General features: G+C 38.9%; 1 protein-coding gene across 1 annotated transcript in view; it reads left to right on the forward strand.

Moving 5' to 3' along the window:
• The window catches only part of PTPRN2 (protein tyrosine phosphatase receptor type N2), a 653,541-nt gene that overhangs the window by 547,674 nt on the left and 84,454 nt on the right, over positions 1 to 21,413 (forward strand). The window contains exon 14 of the mRNA XM_054058934.1: positions 17,193 to 17,387. Within this exon, the coding sequence (XP_053914909.1) occupies positions 17,193 to 17,387 (195 nt within the window). The remainder of the gene's footprint in view (positions 1 to 17,192; positions 17,388 to 21,413) is intronic.

Raw genomic sequence — 21,413 nt, forward strand, 5'->3', positions numbered from 1 at the left:
CTGGTGTTAGGCAGTTTGCTGTTTAAAAGTTGAAGCAGGCAAGGAAAATCTCTGCGGTGCCTCTGATAAGCTGCCAAATGGCAGGATACCGCTTGAGGAGCCTGTGGTGGGAGTCTGGCTCTTCAGAGGTTTGGTAAGACAAGCAGCTGGCCTTCGGAGTGTTAAAGTAGCCTCTGGGAGACTAAAGGCTGTTAAGTAATATTAGGAAGGGTAGATACACAATTGGAACTTTATTCAACTCAGAATCACTAAAGGACAAAATTATAGGCTGGTTTAATTAGACAGTGTCTAAGGAGCTTTTCAAAATTACTGGAAGAAGTGTATCTCAGAAAATGTTGCACGTGCATAAAATGCATTTTAAACATAAAGGCAGAGGATTTTTGTGTATCTTTTAAACATGTCTCCCGTCCTTTCAAATCACACATGTAATGATTAGATAAGTCAACGTTAGCATTCAGGGATGACTAGAAAGAGGTTCTTGCAGCCTCCACGGTGTCCCTGCGCATGCGCACACCTGCGCCCGTGCTCTTAATTGTTGCTCGTGTTGCTTTGATCTTCTTTGAAAAGCAAGTTTAGCATTCTGCAAGCCCACTCTCTGGTCCAGGAGATTAGGGCAGAAGCATTTTAGGAATTTTCAGCAGACACTCTTTGATTTATTTCACAACACTGAGCAGATTTTCTTCATGCACTTTGAAGCCTTCAGAACATAACCCAGAGAAAAACGTGCATTCAGACATCAGGGGTGGGCTGTGAACAGGGCCACTAAGTGCACATCTTACTTGTCACTGCTCCCATTAGTGAGCGATTTATTAATGTAATGAGTGTATGTTAGTGACTGCTACTATTTAGGGATGCTCTGTTTGATTCAGGGTGATGTATTTGTGAGTCCAGCTGAAACCCTGGCTTTTGACCCTCGTATGGGGAATGCTGGGTTGTGTGAGATGTTAAATCATCAGCGTATTTTACACTTTGCACTGCAGAACTTCCCTATAAGCATGGTCTTCTGCATCACTGATAATGCTCTGCAAAATGTTGCCCATAATGGAATTTAAAGGCAAAAGTTAAAATGCACTGAAGCTGGCTTCAGAGAGCCTGTCTTTTAATATTTTATGTCAATAATGTTCTTTTTAATTTTCCTTCATCTCAACCAAAAAAACTTTCTTTAAAAAGTGAAAGGGCAAAGACCAAACAGTTTACAATGAAGTTCTTTCTTAAACTGCTTGAAGTATTCAAGGTTACATGAGCTGTGCATTGTCAGTGCAGCTGGATTACATCATCAGCTGTTTTAAAAACTAGTTCAAATAACTTGGTTTGGCAGGCATATAATTGTAAATTATATGTTAAATTCTACATTATTACATGTATTATATTATATATAAATTATATATTCCTTTGTCAAGTACAGTCTTATTAATTACATGATCCTTCTCAATTCAAAGCCACTAAGGACTTATCTGTGCTTTCAAAGATTTGGTCCTGCTGCTACTTTTTATTAGAGATGTTAAGAACACAGTATTTACAGCAATTACAATAAATATTTTTCTGCAGTTATTTTAAAGGGCTCCAGATGAACACTGGAATCCACTGGAAACATGCTCTTTACTTAACCTCATGCCTGGTTTGTGTGTTTAAATACAGATAATTCATTACTTCTAATATGGCTTCATATTTTACCCTCTAGACTGACTTTCATAAGCAAACAAGTTATTATACTATTAGACTTCAAAGTTATAGCAACACTTATATCAGCTCATTAGAAAATGCAATTTTGTGAACTAAGTGAGATGATGAAAGAAAAAAGGAAAACAATGCTGGTTTTATTTATCAAGTTCTCAGTAATGTTCCAATGAGCATCAGGATTGAGACCAAAGAAAGCTGATAAACTGGGGATAATCAGTACCATAAAGTATTATTTTGTATCTATATAAAATTTCATTTTCAAGGACCCTCTCTACTCTTAAGCAAAAAAAGATACCACTGAAGATGAAGTGTATTCAGTACATGAGTATTTAATAGACATTTCAGTAAGGAATACCTGTAGTAAGGATTTTGTATGGAGGAAAATTTTGCCTTAAAGCTGAATGCTTATGTTTTCTTCTGGGGAAAAAAAAAAGCAAACTGCATTTTTCATCTTTTCTTCTCTCGAGTGCTTATTAAATGAGAAAAAAAAGAGATCATCTTGCGTGACTATGTAAAGCAACAGGACAAGCTGTAATTGTTTGGAATAAAACGTGCATGGGGCGGTTTATGTATTAAAAGAGTTATTCTTGTCCTTTTAAGTCTGTTTATCGTGTACTATGTGAACAATTTTATCTTTAATTAGAATTTTGTCTTAAAATAAATTCTCAGAAACCTGCAAATATGTTGTAGGTAATGTTGCTAAATAAACTACTTTGAGGTAAGACAGTTTTCACAATGTACAAAATATATTCCACACTGTAGTCATGCATAGCAATAATGGGACTGTAAAGAAGAAGTGGGAAGTGTTTTGAAGTCTGCCTTATGTTTAAACACTTCATTGAAGTCAGACAGTGGATGACCAAAGCATAATGAGACAAAACAGGAGGTGTACAAATATGGATTTAACTTTTAATCTGTTTTTTATCTGATTAGTATTCAAACAATCCACAATTCCTGTGGTGCAGTGGACTATGTGATTCCCTAACCTTGCTTCCTGTGGTAGCCATAAAATTGAGTTAAATGGTAGTAATGTTCAAAGTAACATTTCAAAATATTGTATTAATTTATAAATCAGCAGAAATTTATCAAACATGCCTATTTGATAAATAGAATATAAATAAATTGATAAGTATGTTTGCTAACATGCCTGTGGCACTATAATTGACTTCAAAATACTGTTTAATGAGAAATGCCCATCTTAAGTGCTGAAGCTTGATGACACAGATTTCAGAGAGCACTTCAGGAAATCTGTATTTGAGCTTGTCGTGTCTGTCCGTGAGGAATCACTCTCTCCCATCACCTCTTCCGCTGCTCTGCCCCGCGCTCCAGCATGCACAGCCCTGGTAGCCCCCAGGAGAGCAGTGCTGGTTGTGCGAGAGGGGGTTCATTTGGCATGTTACAAATAACTCTCCTCCAAGCTTTTCTTAATTAAGAAAATGTGTCTTGTAAATTACTCAGTATTGGAGAAACGGACTTGCCCTGACCAAGTCTTGGGCTGCTGCAGTGGCAGTACAACAACACTTTTGAGTAAAATACTCTTTACATGAAAGTAGACAGGTGGAGGGTGAGTGTTTTGCAGGCATAGAAGGAAAATGAGTATATGTGGAATTCCTAGAGTGCTTGGATGAGAAGGTGCCATGTGGGTTTAGGCTTGAGTAATATAAGCCATCTTTTTCAAGTAGCTGGTTGTTTATCTGCGTAGGACTAGTGCAAAGTGGCAGAGAGAAGGTGATGTCAACCCTCTCCCCTTACCTGACTTTGTTTATTTTTCCCTGTCTGAAGAATATGGTGTTTGAGCTTGGTGTTTTGTGGAGCAAGGGCAAACATGCTCCAAGCATCTTACAGTATAATTTCTGTGTATTTAGGATGTAAGAAAATGCTAAGAAAAAAGTAGTAGGAAGGGAAATTAATTTAGTGACTCATTTTTTATTACTGGGAAATCCAGAGTTCTTACCCAAACAGGCATTTCTTAGAAAAGGTGCTGGAGGTGCTCTAGGCTTGCAGGCTGCATCTCGCCTGGTAAATTAAACTGGTAGATTGTTCAAATGGCCTTGGCACTGTTTCAGGCCAAGCCACTCAACTTTCTCCTAAACAGTTTCTCAGCACAGTTAGCAGAGGCCAAGAAAAAGACATAAATTCATTCACTGGGCAGTTTTCTTAATAGTTTGGCTGTGGCCACCCTGTTTTAGAGGGTGAGAGTTACTGTTGCTTTATCTGCCGTAACACCCCATCCTGGACCACCTAGGTCCAAGCTCTTGCTCCTGAGCATCCCACTCCAGAGCATCCCACACCTTTCCACGCATCTCTGCAATGCCGCGGGCTGTTTGCCAGCTGAGCGTGGGCTGTTTCTAGGTGAGTGCAATGGATTGTCTCCCTCTGATGAATTGGTGATGTCCCAGTGCCTGTACATTATAAAGAAGCCAAAGGTAACCACAACCTTGCCTAATGGGCTGGAGAGTATTTGATCTGCAGTCCCAAGCAGTGCATCATCTCAAGTGTCCCGATTTCTTTCTGGAATAACTATGCTGTCTTCAGTGGCTTTTTTTTCTGAGGTAATGTAGAGGATAATCAGGCCTGTCTTTCCTACGCACTTCTGCTCTTTTTTCTGTTTTAGGATTTTCCTTTTTCTTTCGGAGCAGCTCTGTTATCATGTTTCAAGTTTGACACATTCTTCTATGGTGTATTCTCTGAATGCTCAGCAGCTAACACTGCGATCTGACTTACTGAGCCTTTCATGTTCTCTCAGACTGCTGCACTAGAAGAAAAAAACATATTTTTAAAAGTTTTTGTCCAGAAAGTTTTTTTGCTTGCAAAATGAGTCTTGTACCAGGGTCGTGTTCCCTGTTGTAGCTGATACTCGGTGGTGTGTGTAGGAGCATGTTGCCTGTGAGCGGGAATAGGCTGCAGTTTATTCTCTCAAGTCTGTAAGGTACATAAAAAGCATTCTTCTTACAGCTTTCTTCTAGGTAGTCTGTTCATCCTGCACACAAGTCTCAGACAGTGGGCAATGAAAGGCAAGAGGAGTGGGGCATGCAGTTGTGCTTCCTTTCTTCTTCGTGCCGGCGTGGAAGATGTGCTGTGCTCAGCAGCATAGTGGCAGAGTCGGCCCATGACCTGCCCAAAGCCAGCAAGACCTCAGCCTCAGGGATCTCTTGTCCTTCCCGTGCTTTGTGTTTGTGCTTAGCCTTTGTGAAGGAGACTGACCACAGCCATCTAAGATTTTACCTTGGTAAACCCATACGGGCTTGGCTGTTTTGTGGGACAGAGGAACAAAAGTAAGTTTCAAATCCTCAGCTTTTCTCTGTCTGAAGCCCTGTTGTGCCGCTTTTGCAGGAAAGCAGATGTTGCAAAGTCGAATATTCTGGGGGTCTGTGATATTTTTTTTCACTTCGTTGTGGTATATGCTGTGAGAGAAGAAGTTTACGTAGAGCAGCGGGAGCTTTGCTGGGGTCATGTTGCTCAACTGCTCCAGAAACAAAGCTACAGCTCCAGGGATGAGGACCTCCTATCCAAGATATCCGAGCAGTTTAAAGAACTGTAAGAGAAAATTCGAGTCATTCCATGCATGACAACAAGGTACAGTAAAGGACTGAGATAATTCAGCTGATTTCTTTGTGCTATGAGTTTTACTTTTGCAGGTTCTAAGCTCTTGTAAGTACCTGTGTGTGTCACTGCAGCCAAAGTCAGCAGGGGCATTCCTGCAGCTCTTCATCTTCCAATTGAAGTTCTCAGCTTTCAGGTTGCAGATACAGTTCTTATCACTCATGTTCTTACTAAAAAACCAAACTAAGGTGGAAGAAGGGAGTCTGTAAAAGGGTGCTCCAAGAAGTTAAATCCTTCAAAGAACCAATATTAATTTGGTGGGGCATGGTAGAGAACAGCTTTCAATTTGGAGAAAATCAAATTTAATGTAGATGGCTTGTCCAAAGGAGAAAATGCATGAGATTTTCTCTAAACTTTGCTGACCACTTTCTAGACTTTTTGCCAAAGAGAGATGAGAGATGTTTTATTGATGTTTGCTTGGGATGACTGCATTCTGAACAAGCACAGATTTTGATCAGGGAAATATTTCGTTAAACATTTTGTGTTTCAGACTGATAAGATCTTACTCATTTTTGGTGCAATCTTTATTTTTCTGTTTACCTGTCTCGCTAGCATAGTTGCAGGCTTCTTGGCGATTCCTGCTTTCTCCTTTTACAGAGGACTGCTGTTGCTTTTCAGAACCATGTTCTGGCAGCATCTCAAAGATCTCAGAATTGGCTGATCTTGCCCTCCATAGTGGGAATGACTCATTATCGTGATAAAACTCACTTTTGGTATTTGCTTTATGTGCTTATATTGTCTGATTAAATTCACTCCCTTTCCCTTCATTAAATGTCACCTAATTTGGAGATACATGCATTTCGTGCAGGTGGGAGGGCTTTTGCTTGGCTGTGCTGCCTGACAACAACAGAGATATGTGGTTTGAAAGTAGAGCCATAAGTACAAGCCCTACCCGTTAACTAGTACTGTTGGTCTGAACATTCTCCTAATCTTCAAAAATGTATTGGGCAGAATATTCATTCACATCAGAGAAATATTGATCTTCCCACTAACTATGAATAGAAGAATGAGGGAAAGATGAAAAGGAAAAATTCAGTATGCTGCTGCTTTTCTGACAGCATGGGGAAAAGAAACTTGGATTTTACCTTTTTCCAACTTCTTCACTGGGGTTCATCCTAGCTTCCTGTAGAAAAAAATGCCTCGTGGGAAGTGAAGTGCTGTGATCAGCTGGAAGAGATTTTGCTGCAGTGGATCACAGTGAAATGTGCCAATGGTTGGCTGCCCATGTGAGATAGGAGAAATGTGATGGAGTTTAGGGAGCAAGAACAATTTATATATGTAAATTCATTTTATATAGTGAAATTATGTCAAGCAGCATCTCCCTCTCTACAGTAGGGAAATAATATATACAGTAAAATGGGAATGTGAACGTCTAAATTCCATACTGTCACCCACAAGAGTGAAATAAAGACCTGCAATTCCTATTTAACCTCACTGGAAAGCTCTTGGGTGTGTGGTTAATACACGCAGAAGGGTTGCCTAGCATGCTGTTCCAAATTTCAGCTTGTATTTGAAGGTCTGGGTCAACCCAATGGCTCTCCAGGCATTGTTGACTAATAATTCTGCTTGCTTGTTTGAGGGCCTGAAAAGTTAATTAAGTATAAATCAATGCTTGAGGCTTCTGTGAATGCTGGTCACTCCATCGCCGAAGGAACACTGCAGAAATGAAGGAAGTGAGGAAAAGGTGACAAGAATGATTAAGGGCATGGTAAATTCATGTGAAGAGAGATTGAAAAGACAGATTATTTCTTCTGAAACAGTAACGAGTGGCAGTGTAGAAAAGAAAAGAAGTATATAAAATGAGGAATGGAAGAAAGAGTGACACTGTTATTTTCTCTTCTGCCTAGCATCAAGGAAAAGACATTCAGTTATATTAGATACATAAAATGAAAGACTAATAGAGGAAAAGCTATCTGTGTAACACAACTGCAACGTGGAACACTGTTTCTACTGAATGTTGTTGATGCGCCAGTTGTTAGCAAGAATCTCAAAAATCAAAGAAGCACATGAGAAAAAATAGTCCGGGTAATAAAGTAGCTGATGATGTTTTAGAAGATGTTGGTAACTTCATGCTGCGTGTCATAAAATAATCTAGAATTAAGATGTGACTGTTTTAGGAATGTCTACTTTGTATGTGTTCTCCTGTGTCCACCTGTTATGGTGGTGCTTCTTGCAGAGTAATTAGTGCATGGTGGAGAGATCTAAGGTGGAGTGACAGCCCCTGTGCTTGCGTAGGTTGGCAAAGGGAAACCCAGGAACTTCAGTAATGGCCAAGAAAGTTCTTTTCTTTAAAGAAAACACCCACATTAAGTCCTTGCCGCTGCTGCAGGTTATTTATTTTAAGCGGTGTGGTGAGGCAGGTCAGGGATGGCAGGGAGGTCTGCGGCTCTCCTTGAGGCACACAGTGCCAGGGCACAAACGTGATCCAGTTGTGGGCACTGTTGCATGGGAAGGCAGGGGAGAGCAAAGGGAAATATGCATTTTTTGCTGTTGTTGCTGCTTTTTCCAGAATGTGAAGTCTCCCTATGTCTCTGACCACCAGGGCTAAGATCTGAGCATAAAATCCCTCTCAGTTTTTCCAGTATCACCCTGTAACACTGATAAAGTGAATGTGTAGAAATACCGAGCATCATTTTTAATCCTTGGAGACTTTTGTGTATGTGTCTGTTCTCAGAGAGACACTGGAACTCTTATATACTATATTTTTCTATAGTTTGGAAGAGTTTCTGTGTGTTATTGTTTTTTTCTCTTAACAGCTCACTTTGACTTACTGCGAACTTTGTGCTGTATAGATTTTTTTTTTTAACACTGTTTCCTCATTCACAAAATTTGCATTTGTTCTTCCTTGCAAAGTTAAACGAGTGATTTCATTTTTATTTTCAGTGGGGAATGGGTGGAAAGCGGTGACTTAAGTTTTCAAATCGGGAGAGGGTAACGACTGACAATTTCAACTGTCATGATAGATGATGTTGTAGAAAAATAATTGTCGCTGGTGACCAGGCTTGATAAATACTTCCTAATGATGGCATCACATCTTTGGTGTATAGCCACCTTCTATAAAAAAAAAAAAGTATTTTATGATTTTAGAAGTTTTTAGGACTTCTTTTTTTGGATTTCTCTGCCTGTGATTTTAGTACCTCTGTTACCATGAATACAGTTACACAGACTTAAGGAGAAGAAATAATAATCTTTGAAATGAGGTAAAATAACATTTTTAGACATAAACTTGTGGCTATACATTTGATTCTTTCTGAGCTAGAAGTGCATGCTGAGTCCTGCTGGCAAGCTGGGAATTCTTATTGCTAGGAGAAATTGTCTCCAATTTTAGGTTTGCAGGGCAATAAAATAGTGGACTACACTATCTTTCCTGAGAAGCTACAGCTGCCTTGGGACTGCATTTTTTGCCTGCTTTGGGCCCGAGGCCACTGTAAGTGCTGGGGTGGAAAAAGAAACATTTGTGGCAGTTGTCTTTTAGAGCACTGGCATCTGATGGAAGCTGGTTGAGCTTTGGGTGGGTTAGACGAACTCAAAATACATGATGAATTTTGCATATGGTTCTGCATGGCCTTTCAGGTTAATTCAATCGTTACAACAGTTTATTCGTAACTCATACTGTGCTGTATGGCTCTTACTGTGCTAGCAGTGAATTTACTGTGCAAATTCATATTAAGAAGCAGCTGTGCCCTTGCGTGCATGTATTTGAGTTAGTTAGGATGAACAAAATATAGAAAAGGTGAAGTTTGTTTTGCAAATGATTTTGCTCTGTCCTAGTTACTCCTTAAGAAATCTTTCATGTCCTGTCTTCATACTTACCATATATTTGTCAGATGCTATATGCAACCACAGCTGAAATGTAGGAAACACAATTCAGAAACCTGCTTTGTTTCTTACCAGAGTTACAGCTGTTTAATTGCAGGACCAGTAATGCTGTCAGGCACATCCTGAGAAAAATTGGGGTGCTTCTACAACAGTAGGTCTCAGGTGACTTCAGGTCTGTGGTTTGCAGATCTTTCCTATTAGAGACAGTTGCAGGCTTCCTAGCAAGTGTCCAGAAAGTCTCTTTACATCCTGAGATAAAGCACCATAATGTCATTATGACCATGTTGACATAATGCAAGGAAAATATCAGTTCAAATTAGTTGAAAGAAGCATGAACTTTTTTTCTTATACATCCTATCTGTGAAGTCCAGGATACTGCAGTCATGTTAAGTTTGTTTCATAAGTGTCTTCCCTTTTTTAGAAATCAAGGATACGAACTGCTGTAGTCGCTCACAGTCCCATTAAAAGTGATCTCTTGTATTTTCGTTTAGGAAAAAATCTCCAGTAGAGTAATCTAAACAGGGTCTTCAAATGCCATCAATCCTCTGGAAAGTGGCATCATCCCCAAAGCCGCTTGTGCTTTCCTGGAACAGATAGCAGGAAAAACAAACTGCTGTTATTTCAAGGCAAGATCATTAGACCTATGCTGTCATGTCTTCCTTGGTGACATGAGCCATGTAAAAGACCTTTCCCTCCTTCGGGAACTTGTGGGCTATTTAGATGTCTACTTTGGTGATGAGACCTTACTGAAAGAATTACAGTAATATTTCCTTAAGCTGTATTGCGTAGTCAGTGTCTTTGGTTCTATGAAAGCCAGAAATTTTTACATCTCCTGGACTTCGGAGATGTATACAAGCCTGTGATGTTTTTTCGTTTGTTTGGTATGATTGGATAAGGCTGTGCAAATTCTTGAATTTAAGGAGGGGAAATAAAGCAAACAACCCAAATAAAGGAAGAATAATTTTCCATGTAAAATACCCAGGTTTTCTTTGCCTTTCCCCTCCTGCATGGCCTCTACTTTCTTTGTGTACATGAAGAAAGGGGAATCACAATTACATGAGTCACCACCAGGAAACATTCACAATACTAAAATAATTAAAATTTTTAGTTTCACAGACCATAATCAAAATTGGGGGTTTGTTGGGAGGATGAATCTCAAACCTGCGTTTGCCTCTGCTGCTCTCAAAGCAAAACAGCAGCCCTGCCTTTTAAGTCATTTAAAAGCCAAACAAAGCAGAACCCCTACACCGAGACTCGGAGATATATCCAGATACACAGAGAGGGTGGTGCGGTACAAGGGGGCAGATAGTAAAGTGAACTGAACAGACTAGGGATACATTGACAATCAAATAAATACATTTTGCTTTATGCTCTCCCACCCTCTATCTACCACAAACAAGTCTAGATAAATACGACTTGTACAGAGTATGGATGTGTAATGATAACATTTGATGCTGTAGCAGAGATGAGGTCTCTGAAAATATTATTCTCAAACATTATTCCAATATTTCTCTTTGTTCTTTTTCTGAAGGCACACTGATCTTTGTAGTTAGCTCTTCTGGCAAGGATAGAAAATGCATGTGCGAATATACCACATATGTGAACAGCTCTTTTACTCCTGGACTAAAAGTGTGTTAAAATGAAACTAAAGGTTGAAAGTATGTTTCAGTAACTCAAAAATAAATGGTAATAAGCTGTAATTATCCCCAAAGCTACAAACACAGTAAATAAGTTAAAGTTAAATTTATGACACCTGCAAGCATATTAAGTATGCAAAAGCAAAATAAAGGCAGCCAAATGACTTTAGCTTCACCCTGTAGTAACACTAAGCAAATTTAGTTAGAGAATAATGATGTTTGTAGTCCTAGATTCATTTGTTTTAAAAAAATGAGCTTACCTTATTTTTTTTCATTTTTCAAATCTCACTGTGTTATGATTACATCTGTAGCAGAAAGGTTAAGTCTATGCTGTATGTGCAGATTTCAGCCAATCCTGTGAATAATGTCTTCTTAATTTAAAGGAAAGTAAGGCAACTATTTAATTCAGTATATTAAGGCTGAGAAGAAGATAATTTTTAAAGATTTTATTTTTCCATATGTAACATGTAAAACGTTGCATGTATTCTTAGTTTTCATTATCTATTTTGTTATAAAGCATAGACTTGAATACTTTAGAATTAATAGAATTTTTAATTTTAAGTTTATAAAACTATTTTGATTCACATGTAAAATGAACACAATGCTATTGTGATCATGTCTACTTTAGCAGACTTGTTTCTGGTAGAATATTAGCAGGTCAGATTGAAAGGGGTTGATGTACACTCAGCTATCACTTTAATAAATAGTGAGTGTGTTATGTTGCTACGTTTTCTTAATAATTATATCATGGAAGGGTTTATTCTCTCCTATATTTTGTTAATTCTGAAAATAACCATGCCATGCTTGTCTCTGGACTAGCTCAGGTGATTTACATTTTAATTTGTTAAGTAAAAGATTTTTAAAAGTATGGAAATGTCAAGCATATTTCCTGGATTTTATTTTTGGAATTATGTAAATTTGGGTATCAGTTACAAAAACAGATTATTTTCCTTAATATATAGTGATAAAATTTTCTTTTTTCCTTAATAAATGGGAAAGCTGGAATTTCCCTCAGTTCCCAGGTCCTATTACGTAGATTTGAGGTGGATGTAACTGGGGAAGAAAAATATTGTTTTAGCTATGAAGCTGTTTTCATTTACTTTGGACCAAACTACTTTGTTTCTAATGCACCTGCTACCAGCTAGTCCAGAAAGATTCACGTGCAGTGGTCAGTGGCTGGACTTGGACTACCTAATGATACTGCATATTGCATTCATACCATGTAAGTGTATTTTAAATAACAGCAGACTCCTCAGTGGAGGCACCTTTGAGGTGGAGTGGCTCATCTTTGAGAGTAGTGAGCAGAAAGCTGAGGTACATGTTGGCCATCCTGTCTCTTAACGAGAATGCTCATGTCAGGTCTCCTGCCTGCAGTGTACCACCCTGAGGTTTTCAAATTTAATTTTTGCAACTAAAACAAGGGGAAAGGTTCATTATTGACCTTTCAAGCCTCAGTTCCAGCTGGTTTTAGTTGTGTGTTTGCCAGTATTCTTAGACCTTTCCACAGACTTCTCCGCAAAACCAAAAATTTTAGGAAATTCTGTGGTCTTAATGGATTTTCTGAATGCCTAATGTATTACCTGAACTTGATGGAAGATAAAATTTTCTCCAAATTATTGTTTATTGTCTTGCCCTTCTGTAGTGCCAATGGCCACTGTGCATCACAAAGCCAAATGGCAGCAAATGGCAGTGCTGTCACTTGCTGGGAATGTCCAGAAGAGGTGGCCTGTGGTGGTAAGCAGGTTGCATGTGAAAAACAGACCTAGACAAATATCTCTGGGATTCATTTCTAAACAGGCTCTTGGTTGAGAAGAGAGTTTCTTACTCATTTCTTGAAGTTCAGAGACACATCTAGCCAAAGAGCATGATAAGGGCTGGCTCTCCATTGTTTTCCATTAGGTCTTTCAAAGCCCTTCTTTAAATATGGGTAAACTAAATTTGTTCTGGGATGTGACTCATTCACAAGTGGACTGTATGGATCTGAAAATCCATTTGTTGTACCTGAGGAAATAATTGTTGCTTCATGTTTCTCCTTGTCTCTATGCAGACAACCAAGTATTAGAAACACTTTCAAAACCTCATTGAAGATGTCCAGGGGTTTTCTGAGAATACTGTTTATGGTTTGTTTAAGGTTATCAATTATGTCTCAAATAAAAAGCTCTCTACAGATGATCATTGTGCTGTACTTTGAACTCACTTAAGTGGACATTATTTACAGAATATTTATCTTGGTTATGGCAGTTTTTGTCACACAGCGATATTACTTTTCCATTATATATTGCATGTGACCACCGCATAAGTTTGATAATAAATGCTGGGAAATAAAAAACAGAGTAAGTGCCTCAGTATAATAGCAGTTCTCATGTGGTGAGAAATAATGTCATAAACTTCAAATTACCTTTTAAATAAATGTTTACGTCCAACCCATCCATTAGATCATAGCCCGAAGGGTCAGGAGGATCATTTCTTCATATTTCACTGTATGCATTATGATTGCTTTTTTAGGAGTAAATGATGTTTTTAAATGAAGAATGGCACTCGAACTATACACAAACAAGGACTAGACATTACCAAGTCACAGTACAGCAGAAATAGCCGCAACCGCTCAGCTAAATATAGAAGTGCAGCAGTAAATTGTATCCATTCTTAGAAAATATCTTTAGTGTTGTACATGCTGAGACAATATAGAAATACAGCTTCTGTCATTCTCACAGTTTACAGCTTTGACAGTTTATTCAGATTTAGATTCTAATTGTAGTTTGGTGGATGGCTGGTTTGCTAAACGCTTATCAGAGTAAAGATTTTGGAGAGTGGGGAAGGGCATACCTTCGTGTGCAGAGAAGTGTACAGGGGACGGTTATATTATTAATGAAGGTCTTAAACGTCTAGGACTTCGTGCACTTGTGAAGTGATGCCACCTCTGTAAGTGCCCAGGGATAGTGTTTCCCTGTGAGCACCTGGTATGAAACACCCCACACATGGATCCCCCACTATTCTTTATGTCTTTGATAGGCATGGGACATAGCTGCCCATCTCTATGGGCAAACCAAGGATGAAGCAAACCCATATTCCACATTAGACATTTCCCTGCTCTGAGCTCAACCTGCCTAGTCAATATGTCCCCGAGGAACCCTTTTGACTCCCTAAAAGGCCCCATACATCACAACTTTTATATGTGGTGGTGTTAGCTGTGTTATTGCTGCAGTGCTAGGCTAAAAACCCAGTCAGGAGTTGAGATGGTGGGGCTAACAGAGAGGTGGCTTTGAAGAAGCAGAAGGTGTAAGTGTCCTGAGAGTGCTGATATGCTTGTGGGGATGGGGCAGGTTCCTCAGCTTGGGCTGGGCTGACTGGGAGTAGGGGAAGGAAGAGCTGTCAAGGGCCGTTACATTGATCTGGAAAAAATAAAAAAGCCTCTTCTGTTTACAGGCAGGGGAAAAAACATTGCCTTGGAGATTTAAAACACCAATCAAGAAATTCAGGAGTGTTTTTGCTGCAACTATGATTTGACCTTCCTGTTTACATTAAACATTTTTCATGGTGGCTTGCCGTGACGCAGCTGCTTTGTTTAAGGTATTTGAGAGTTACAGCAGTTCTGGGAATAATTGTTTTGGTTCTCTATATGTCAGGAAAGAAGTATGCTAATATTTGAGAACAGGTTACTATTTTTTAACAACCTATTTATATTTTTTTGTGTTTCTCAACCCTACCTTCTTTTATAGGGTCCAGGAACATGTTAAATTTAGTTTTAAAACCACAATTCTTAAACCAGCATATTAAACACTTTATGTACAAACCATTATTTTTAGTTGGAGGTTAATCTACTGTAGAACCAGTTGTCTATAGTATTGCTTCCTTTGTCATTATAATTTGCGTAAAAATGGTATATTAATTTCTTAGAGTTCACAGATCCTGATTCTTTTTTGTTAGCAGAGGTCTATAATCCTTTCCACAGCAACCACTTGTAAAAGCAGAGGATTATGACTTGAGGCAGGATATGAGCAGCAGGAACGGATCAACTTAAAAACAAAGATCCTGTTTGAGTACAAATGCTATTGTTAGCACAGAGTTGGGGTGAGTCAAGTGGCAGGATGTCTATTAGAATATAATAAATTCATATCTACGCTACATGGCATGATAGCCAGAAGACATCCTTTTAACAGTTATGTGATAGCCTACGTATTTTTATGCCTTTACTTATTATACTTTTGCCTAGTCCAATAAACTATTCCCTCTGAGAACAATTGATGTCTAAACATCTGAACAGCTTTTGCTTTTCTGTATTTATTTTTCTGTCTAAAAAGTTTCCACACTGTTGTACTTTTCCCCAAATCAGCTAAAAGCAGGGATTTGAAATTACACTAGGCAAGGTCATTCCAAGGTTAGTAATGGCCATCTTTGGCTGCTGCTGTCTTTTCTTATGACGTATGTGATCCTTCAGAGAAAAAGGAGGAGGCAGTGTTTTTTTCTTTGTCCCTATATTTAAAAAAATAAACACAATAACATTTTTTCTTTATTAAAAGCTTGTGGGTTTAATACTGATAGTTTAGCTGACCTATCTAACACTAATATATGTGACTCCATTTCAAAGTATTTTTGAAGTTTAAATTATTTTTCCTAGTATTTTTCCTGTTCAGTTCATGAAGAAGTAATGATGGTACAAAGTGACAGAAAACATTCTAATTAAGTGGGGGAAAAAAACTACTTTTGTAATAATTAAAAAGAATATTACATTGCATGGATGACATTAATAAATATACAAAATGCAGTGATGGAGTCAGGTAGCAGTTTCATTTTGGACAGTCTTACAGTTATTCCAACAACTGAAAGCACTTAGAAGGAGTACTCTGTGCTTCCCAAACTTCTGTTGACTGTATTTTTGTAATAGACCACAAAATGTATCCTTTTTATATGTACGATACAATTTTTGTCTCAGTGTTATCTTAATTTGTACATGCATATATACATATATATAATGTATTTTGAACCATAAAAATAGTAAAATTCCACATAAGAATTTCTGATGGCAGGTCAAAGAGAAGCTTTCAGAGAAGAAAATGTTTGCAGGGGTCTTTAATCATTGTTGTGCAGTGGTGGCAAGAGGAGACCGAATGTAATGGTTACAGTGGGTTTGTTTCAGTGCTTACTGCTGCATGGGTTAGGATCCCTCTTCAGTGTCATAAAGTTTGAGAAGTTAAAAAACACCCTCATACTTTTGAAGTGACGTTTCTAACTCCTGTCTGAAAAGATTTTATTGCACTTGATATGTGGAGGTTTTCAGATCTTCCTTCTGATGGCACTCAGGCTGCAACTATGTTATCAATGACTAAGAAAGCAGAAGCCATGGCATTTCAGCAGTATGAATTCTTCAGATTGTATTATTTTGTTAGCCTGAGGCAAGAGACTGCTCTTAGTACTTGTCTGTGCAGAATGAGTAATCTAAGACAAATGTGTAGCTACATAGCGTGTGCAATATGTCCAGATACTATGGAGTAGCCCGTCTTGCTGTGAGCCACAGGCAGCCAAGTATCTCTAATTGACAATAGACATACGTAAAAAATGATAATTTTATTGTGCTGTCTGGGATTTCACCACATATAACTGATTCTACAAGCATTATAACAATGATGGTGTAAATGTGGGTCTGTTTATCCCATTAGAGTGAGGATTTTGTACTGTAAGGAGTTGATTTTACCAGCAGGATTTTCTGTAACCTAACCAGAATTCTGTATTTTTATGTGAATTTGGTGCATGGGAGCAGCGTATTCCCAATGTGATCTATTTCACTGTTTTAACATGGATTGCATTAGCGTGCACGATAACTTGAATTTTCTTTCTTCACTGAAGCAGCTTAAACAATACAATGACAGATTTCTGCTTTTATTCTTCATTAATGTCATTCTTCATCCTCTCTGCCCCACATCAGGGAGGAAGTGTTGTGAGTTTGCTATTTTAATGAAGAGAAATGAGGCATCTATCAACTAGGATTTATACTGGAGAGCACATCAATTCAGTTGCCTTGAGCTTGCTGAGTTTGCATATCCAGGGCCAAGCAGTGCTCTCAATTACTGCTGTGCAACCCCATTAACTTCAGGAGGTTGCACAGTTCAAAAGTGTCTTCACAGAATGTGGGGTGATATTGGGGGGGGGGGGGGGGGAAAGGGATATCTGTTAGAGAAATCAAGCTCCAAAATACTATTTTCGGTTCTCTAAAAGGAGATGTGCATACAGTCATAATTAGGCTCTTGAAAGGTTAGGGTACTCATCCTTTCATAATTTCATTGAATATTTCTTTGTCGATGTGCCTAACAGAACAGACAGCCTTCCAAAAATCACTGCAGTGAGGGGGAAAACACTTCCAGCCCTGGCAACATATTGTAAATCATATGTCTTTAGTAGACTGTATCCTGTAATTACTCTCGACTGTAGGTTGTTTCTTCCTCTTTCTCTCTCTAGGAGCTATGTCGTCAGCGCATGGCAGTGAAAACATCTGATCGCCCGGAGCCCCTCCATGCTTCTCGAATAAACAGTGTTTCTTCACAATTTAGTGATGGGCCCATTCCCAGCCCTTCAGCCCGGAGCAGCACATCGTCCTGGTGTGAGGAACCAGTCCAGTCCAATATGGACATCTCCACCGGTCACATGATTTTGGTAAGGCTTCTTTGTCTTCACAGCATGAGAAATGTTGTCATGAGAAATTTAAGGTACCTGTTCAGCTTTTGGAAAGATTTAACTTTTAAAGAAAGAGATGCTGTCTTTTCACTAGTAAAAAATATTCCTGAGCTTTGTAACCTAAAGGGATTTTTATTTCCATTCCTTTTTCATTATATTGGGGTTTTTCCTCTCTGGGGAACATTACTTCATCTTGGACATGTGAATTTTGCATGTTTGCTTTAAAAAGGATAGGCCCAGTGTTGTCCTTATGTCTTATTAATTTATGTTTACTTCATCTTGGACAAATGACTAAATTTCCAACCAGCTTGCTGCTTTCCCTCATGTATCGCTGATGTGTGGAGGTGTCTGAGCTGAGAAGGCAACAGGATATTAGGGATATTGAGCAATATATTTTTCATTATGAAAAGAAAAAGGAAGGGAAGGGAAGGGAAGGGAAGGGAAGGGAAGGGAAGGGAAGGGAAGGGAAGGGAAGGGAAGGGAAGGGAAGGGAAGGGAAGGGAAGGGAAGGGAAGGGAAGGGAAGGGAAGGGAAGGGAAGGGAAGGGAAGGGAAGGGAAGGGAAGGGAAGGGAAGGGAAGGGAAGGGAAGGGAAGGGAAGGGATCTGAATTTTGAGCCTTGCTTGAATCTTATTGTCCTTGGCTGGATTTCTTCCAAACTGGATCTCTTCTACATTTGAAATGATCCAAATATACCATATTAATGACGTCTGCATTGGAAAACCTGTGTTGCTTCCAAATACCACTTGCAACCAGTAGCAGAGTAGAAGACAAACACTTGAAGATCTACGTTAGAAATACCTTTGGCAGCCCAAGCCAGAGTCCAGTGATTGGGACTGGCTGCATGTTGTTTTCGTCTCTCTCTCTGGTAGAGTCCTGCTGGGAGAGCTGTGGAGTAATGCCCCATTTTTTGTGCTTAATTTCCCTCCTCCTCTAAATAGTAGCTGTCATTGTAGAGTGCATTGAAATTAGCTGAGAATTAGTTAGGTGATGAGTAGTTAGAAGATGAGTCAGGTGTTATTTTGCTTTGTATATTTGATTTCTGCTGTTTATTAGTTTAGTTGATCTAAAGTAAACACCCTTTCCAGTTGGTAGTATTGCTGTGCTTTTAGAAACTTCTCTGTTGATTTATTTATGCACTGCCGAGAAGACTCAACAGTGGGATTTCTCAGAATAAAACTCTCCATCATGCTGTACTTTTTGGGTCATAATGTTTCAACTCCTTTTTTTTTTCTGGACTTAAATTTGAAAGTACTGTCCTCTCAACTGTTTGTCAAGTTCTTGTAAGCCACTTCACCTAATGGAGAGAGGAATGAAGGCAGATGAAAAAGAGCTAATTTGACCTCAGCCAAGTTACTGACCTCCTTCAGCCTTGATCAGGTCAGCTATAAAACTGAGCAAAAGCAGGGCAGATTGGTAAACCAGATGCTTCATCAGTGTATGTCATCCTAAGCAAGTACTTCTTCCCCTGCCCCTGCTTATTACCCCCGAAGGAGTTAATTAAGTATTATGTTAAAACCTAGTATGCAAGTGCAGTTTGGAAGAGTTGCTCCCATGAGAGAAAATCATTTGTTACAGTTTTTATTGTTCCATTTTTGCCTTATCAGAATTAAAATTCATTCAATTTCCTTTTGTAGTTAACTGAAATACTTGGGGAAAAAAGAACAACTTCAATTGCCCAAGCTCGAAATCAAGTACAAATTCCTGTCATAAGGTTTGAAGGCAATATATATGCATGGAAATAAGAGCAAAATTTCCTATGTAGTTGGAAGTACGCATTTAATATTTGTAAATAGTTTCAACTACTTTAAATTGAGCAAAATTGTTTTCAATTATATTATTGGGAAAAATTAAAAATCATAAAATGAAGCTTAAAGGAGAGAAAGATGCATATGGGAACCAGTTATTATGGATCTGGGAATTTCTGCAAAATTGTAGGAAAGAATTGTCATCATACAGTGATAAATAAACTTTAAAAGATTGACAGATTGATCGAGATCACCATTACGGTGTTCAGTGTCCATAATTCAGTCAGTCGTGTTTAACCCTGAATGAACTCATACATATGTTAGCTATCTAACAGCATATGTTATATCTTAGGTGGTGAGGGTTCAAAGAAGGGTGAAGAAATGCTCTAGTGTCTCGAGAGTACCAGCCTCAGAGAGAGAGTAAAAATAGTTCGTTTAGTCTAAACTGAACAAACAAAAATCAGTGATTCAAGGGAACAAGATGGGAAAAAATTGTTCTTAATGGGCACAGATGATACAATTAGGTAAAAAATACAGGTTAGAATCTAAAGGATGCATTTAGCCTGGATATAAGGGCAAGCCTAATCGGAGGGTCAGGCAGGCGGTGGGATGTTTACTTAAGGGAAGTAGTTAAACTGTAAATTCAACATTTGCTGAAGGCAAAGCTGGGTTATATTTACATGGGAAGATCAGCATCACTCAACTACAGCACTGGCACAGATGATTGGACTTGATCAGAAATGGTCGTCTTTTGTGTCACCGTGGGTCATGCTGAAACCAGAGAGCTGACCCACTTTATGTTTTGCTCAAAAATAAATGCACCTATCTGTAATACCTTATTTGCCTGAATTTCTCTCTCTTCGGAGATGCTGAGGCTTATTGAACTTCAGCAGCAGGAAAGACTCACTAGAGGTGAGGTTTTTCTCTCCTTACCCTGCAGCTATGGAGGAGGAGGAGGGGCCAATTCTCAACTTTTATACCATTTGACACAAGTTCTCCAGTTCTTATTTCCAGCTGCCACAATCCTCTTATCTTTTGAATTTTGTAGATATTTTTGGAGAAAAATATCTCAGTGCCTAAAAAAGCAACGAGAAATATTAGCAAGAGGCCTAGTAAGAACAGCAAATACCATCTGCTTTGCAGGGTAAATGCACTCACAGCTCTGTACACGTGTATTTCGGCTCCACAGTGTGCAGTGAAGAGCAGTTGGCTGAGCTGGGGCTCTTCAGTTCATATGTGCCAGGACCTCCCCAGAGAAAAAAAAAACAATGGCATACTGTATAAAGTGGCAGCAGAAAATATTTTATTTTGATTTATAAACAGAATAAATCTTTAATGAAAGTAGCTCAGAAGAAATATGTCTGTGACTGCTGAATGACTCTATGTAGTTTTGCTGTGAGGCAGTGTTGGTCAGAAACATTTCTGTAAAGTCATTTCAGTTGCTGGAAAATGCTAGGAGGTCATAGCTGAAGTGATATCCAAGCCACCGTGTCTTTAGTTTTAGTGGAGCTTGTGGTTGGCCACATATACTGTTTTCTTGGAGGACCTGCTGACTTGTCTTTGGCCTGTTGTTTATAGTACTCAGGGTCTGGAGAAGCCATGAGTCTTCCAAACCCATGTGTCTGTGGGGCAATCTCCTCACTTAGACTGAAAGGAGTCTTTCCGAGAGAAAAATGCTGTGGTTTTGCCACTTTCCTGCAGAGCCAAGACAACGTCTATATACTGCTGACAGTAGCATGAGGTAGTTTGTGCTGTTGGCAGAAGGAAGCAGGGAGGACTCAGGAGGCCCAGAAGGACAGCGATAACAACATTCAAAGCTTTTTTTTTTTTCCTTTTTCACATTCTTTTTCTTCACATTTATAGCAGGAGGATGGCCCATATGGCATTCTTTGATTCTGTCTTTCTAAAAAATCCAAGCACTTCAGAAAGTGTAATTAGAGGAGCATGTTTTATGCAGTCATGTTTGTAGCAATGACTGGCTGGTTTCAGCACGAGAAACAACAGAGAATTGCCCTCATTTAGGTCACTGATGGTTTTGCAAGGAAAAAATGATACTTGGAAGGTCGCAAAAAATAGGAACTTGAAAGCAGATTTCCATCCACTTCATTCGCATACATATATCTAAGTGCCTTGAGAAGTCTTAATAAAGTGCAACATATCTCTGCAGGACAGCAAGAGAACCAGGGAGGTTTGAAGGTGTCCAGGAGAGACTTAGTCTCCCTGACTTGGTCTCCTAACCTATACCTATGTTTTTGGCA

This window comes from Cuculus canorus, chromosome 2 (genome assembly GCF_017976375.1).
Source record: "Cuculus canorus isolate bCucCan1 chromosome 2, bCucCan1.pri, whole genome shotgun sequence".
In the NCBI taxonomy this organism is placed as follows: Eukaryota; Metazoa; Chordata; class Aves; order Cuculiformes; family Cuculidae; genus Cuculus; species Cuculus canorus.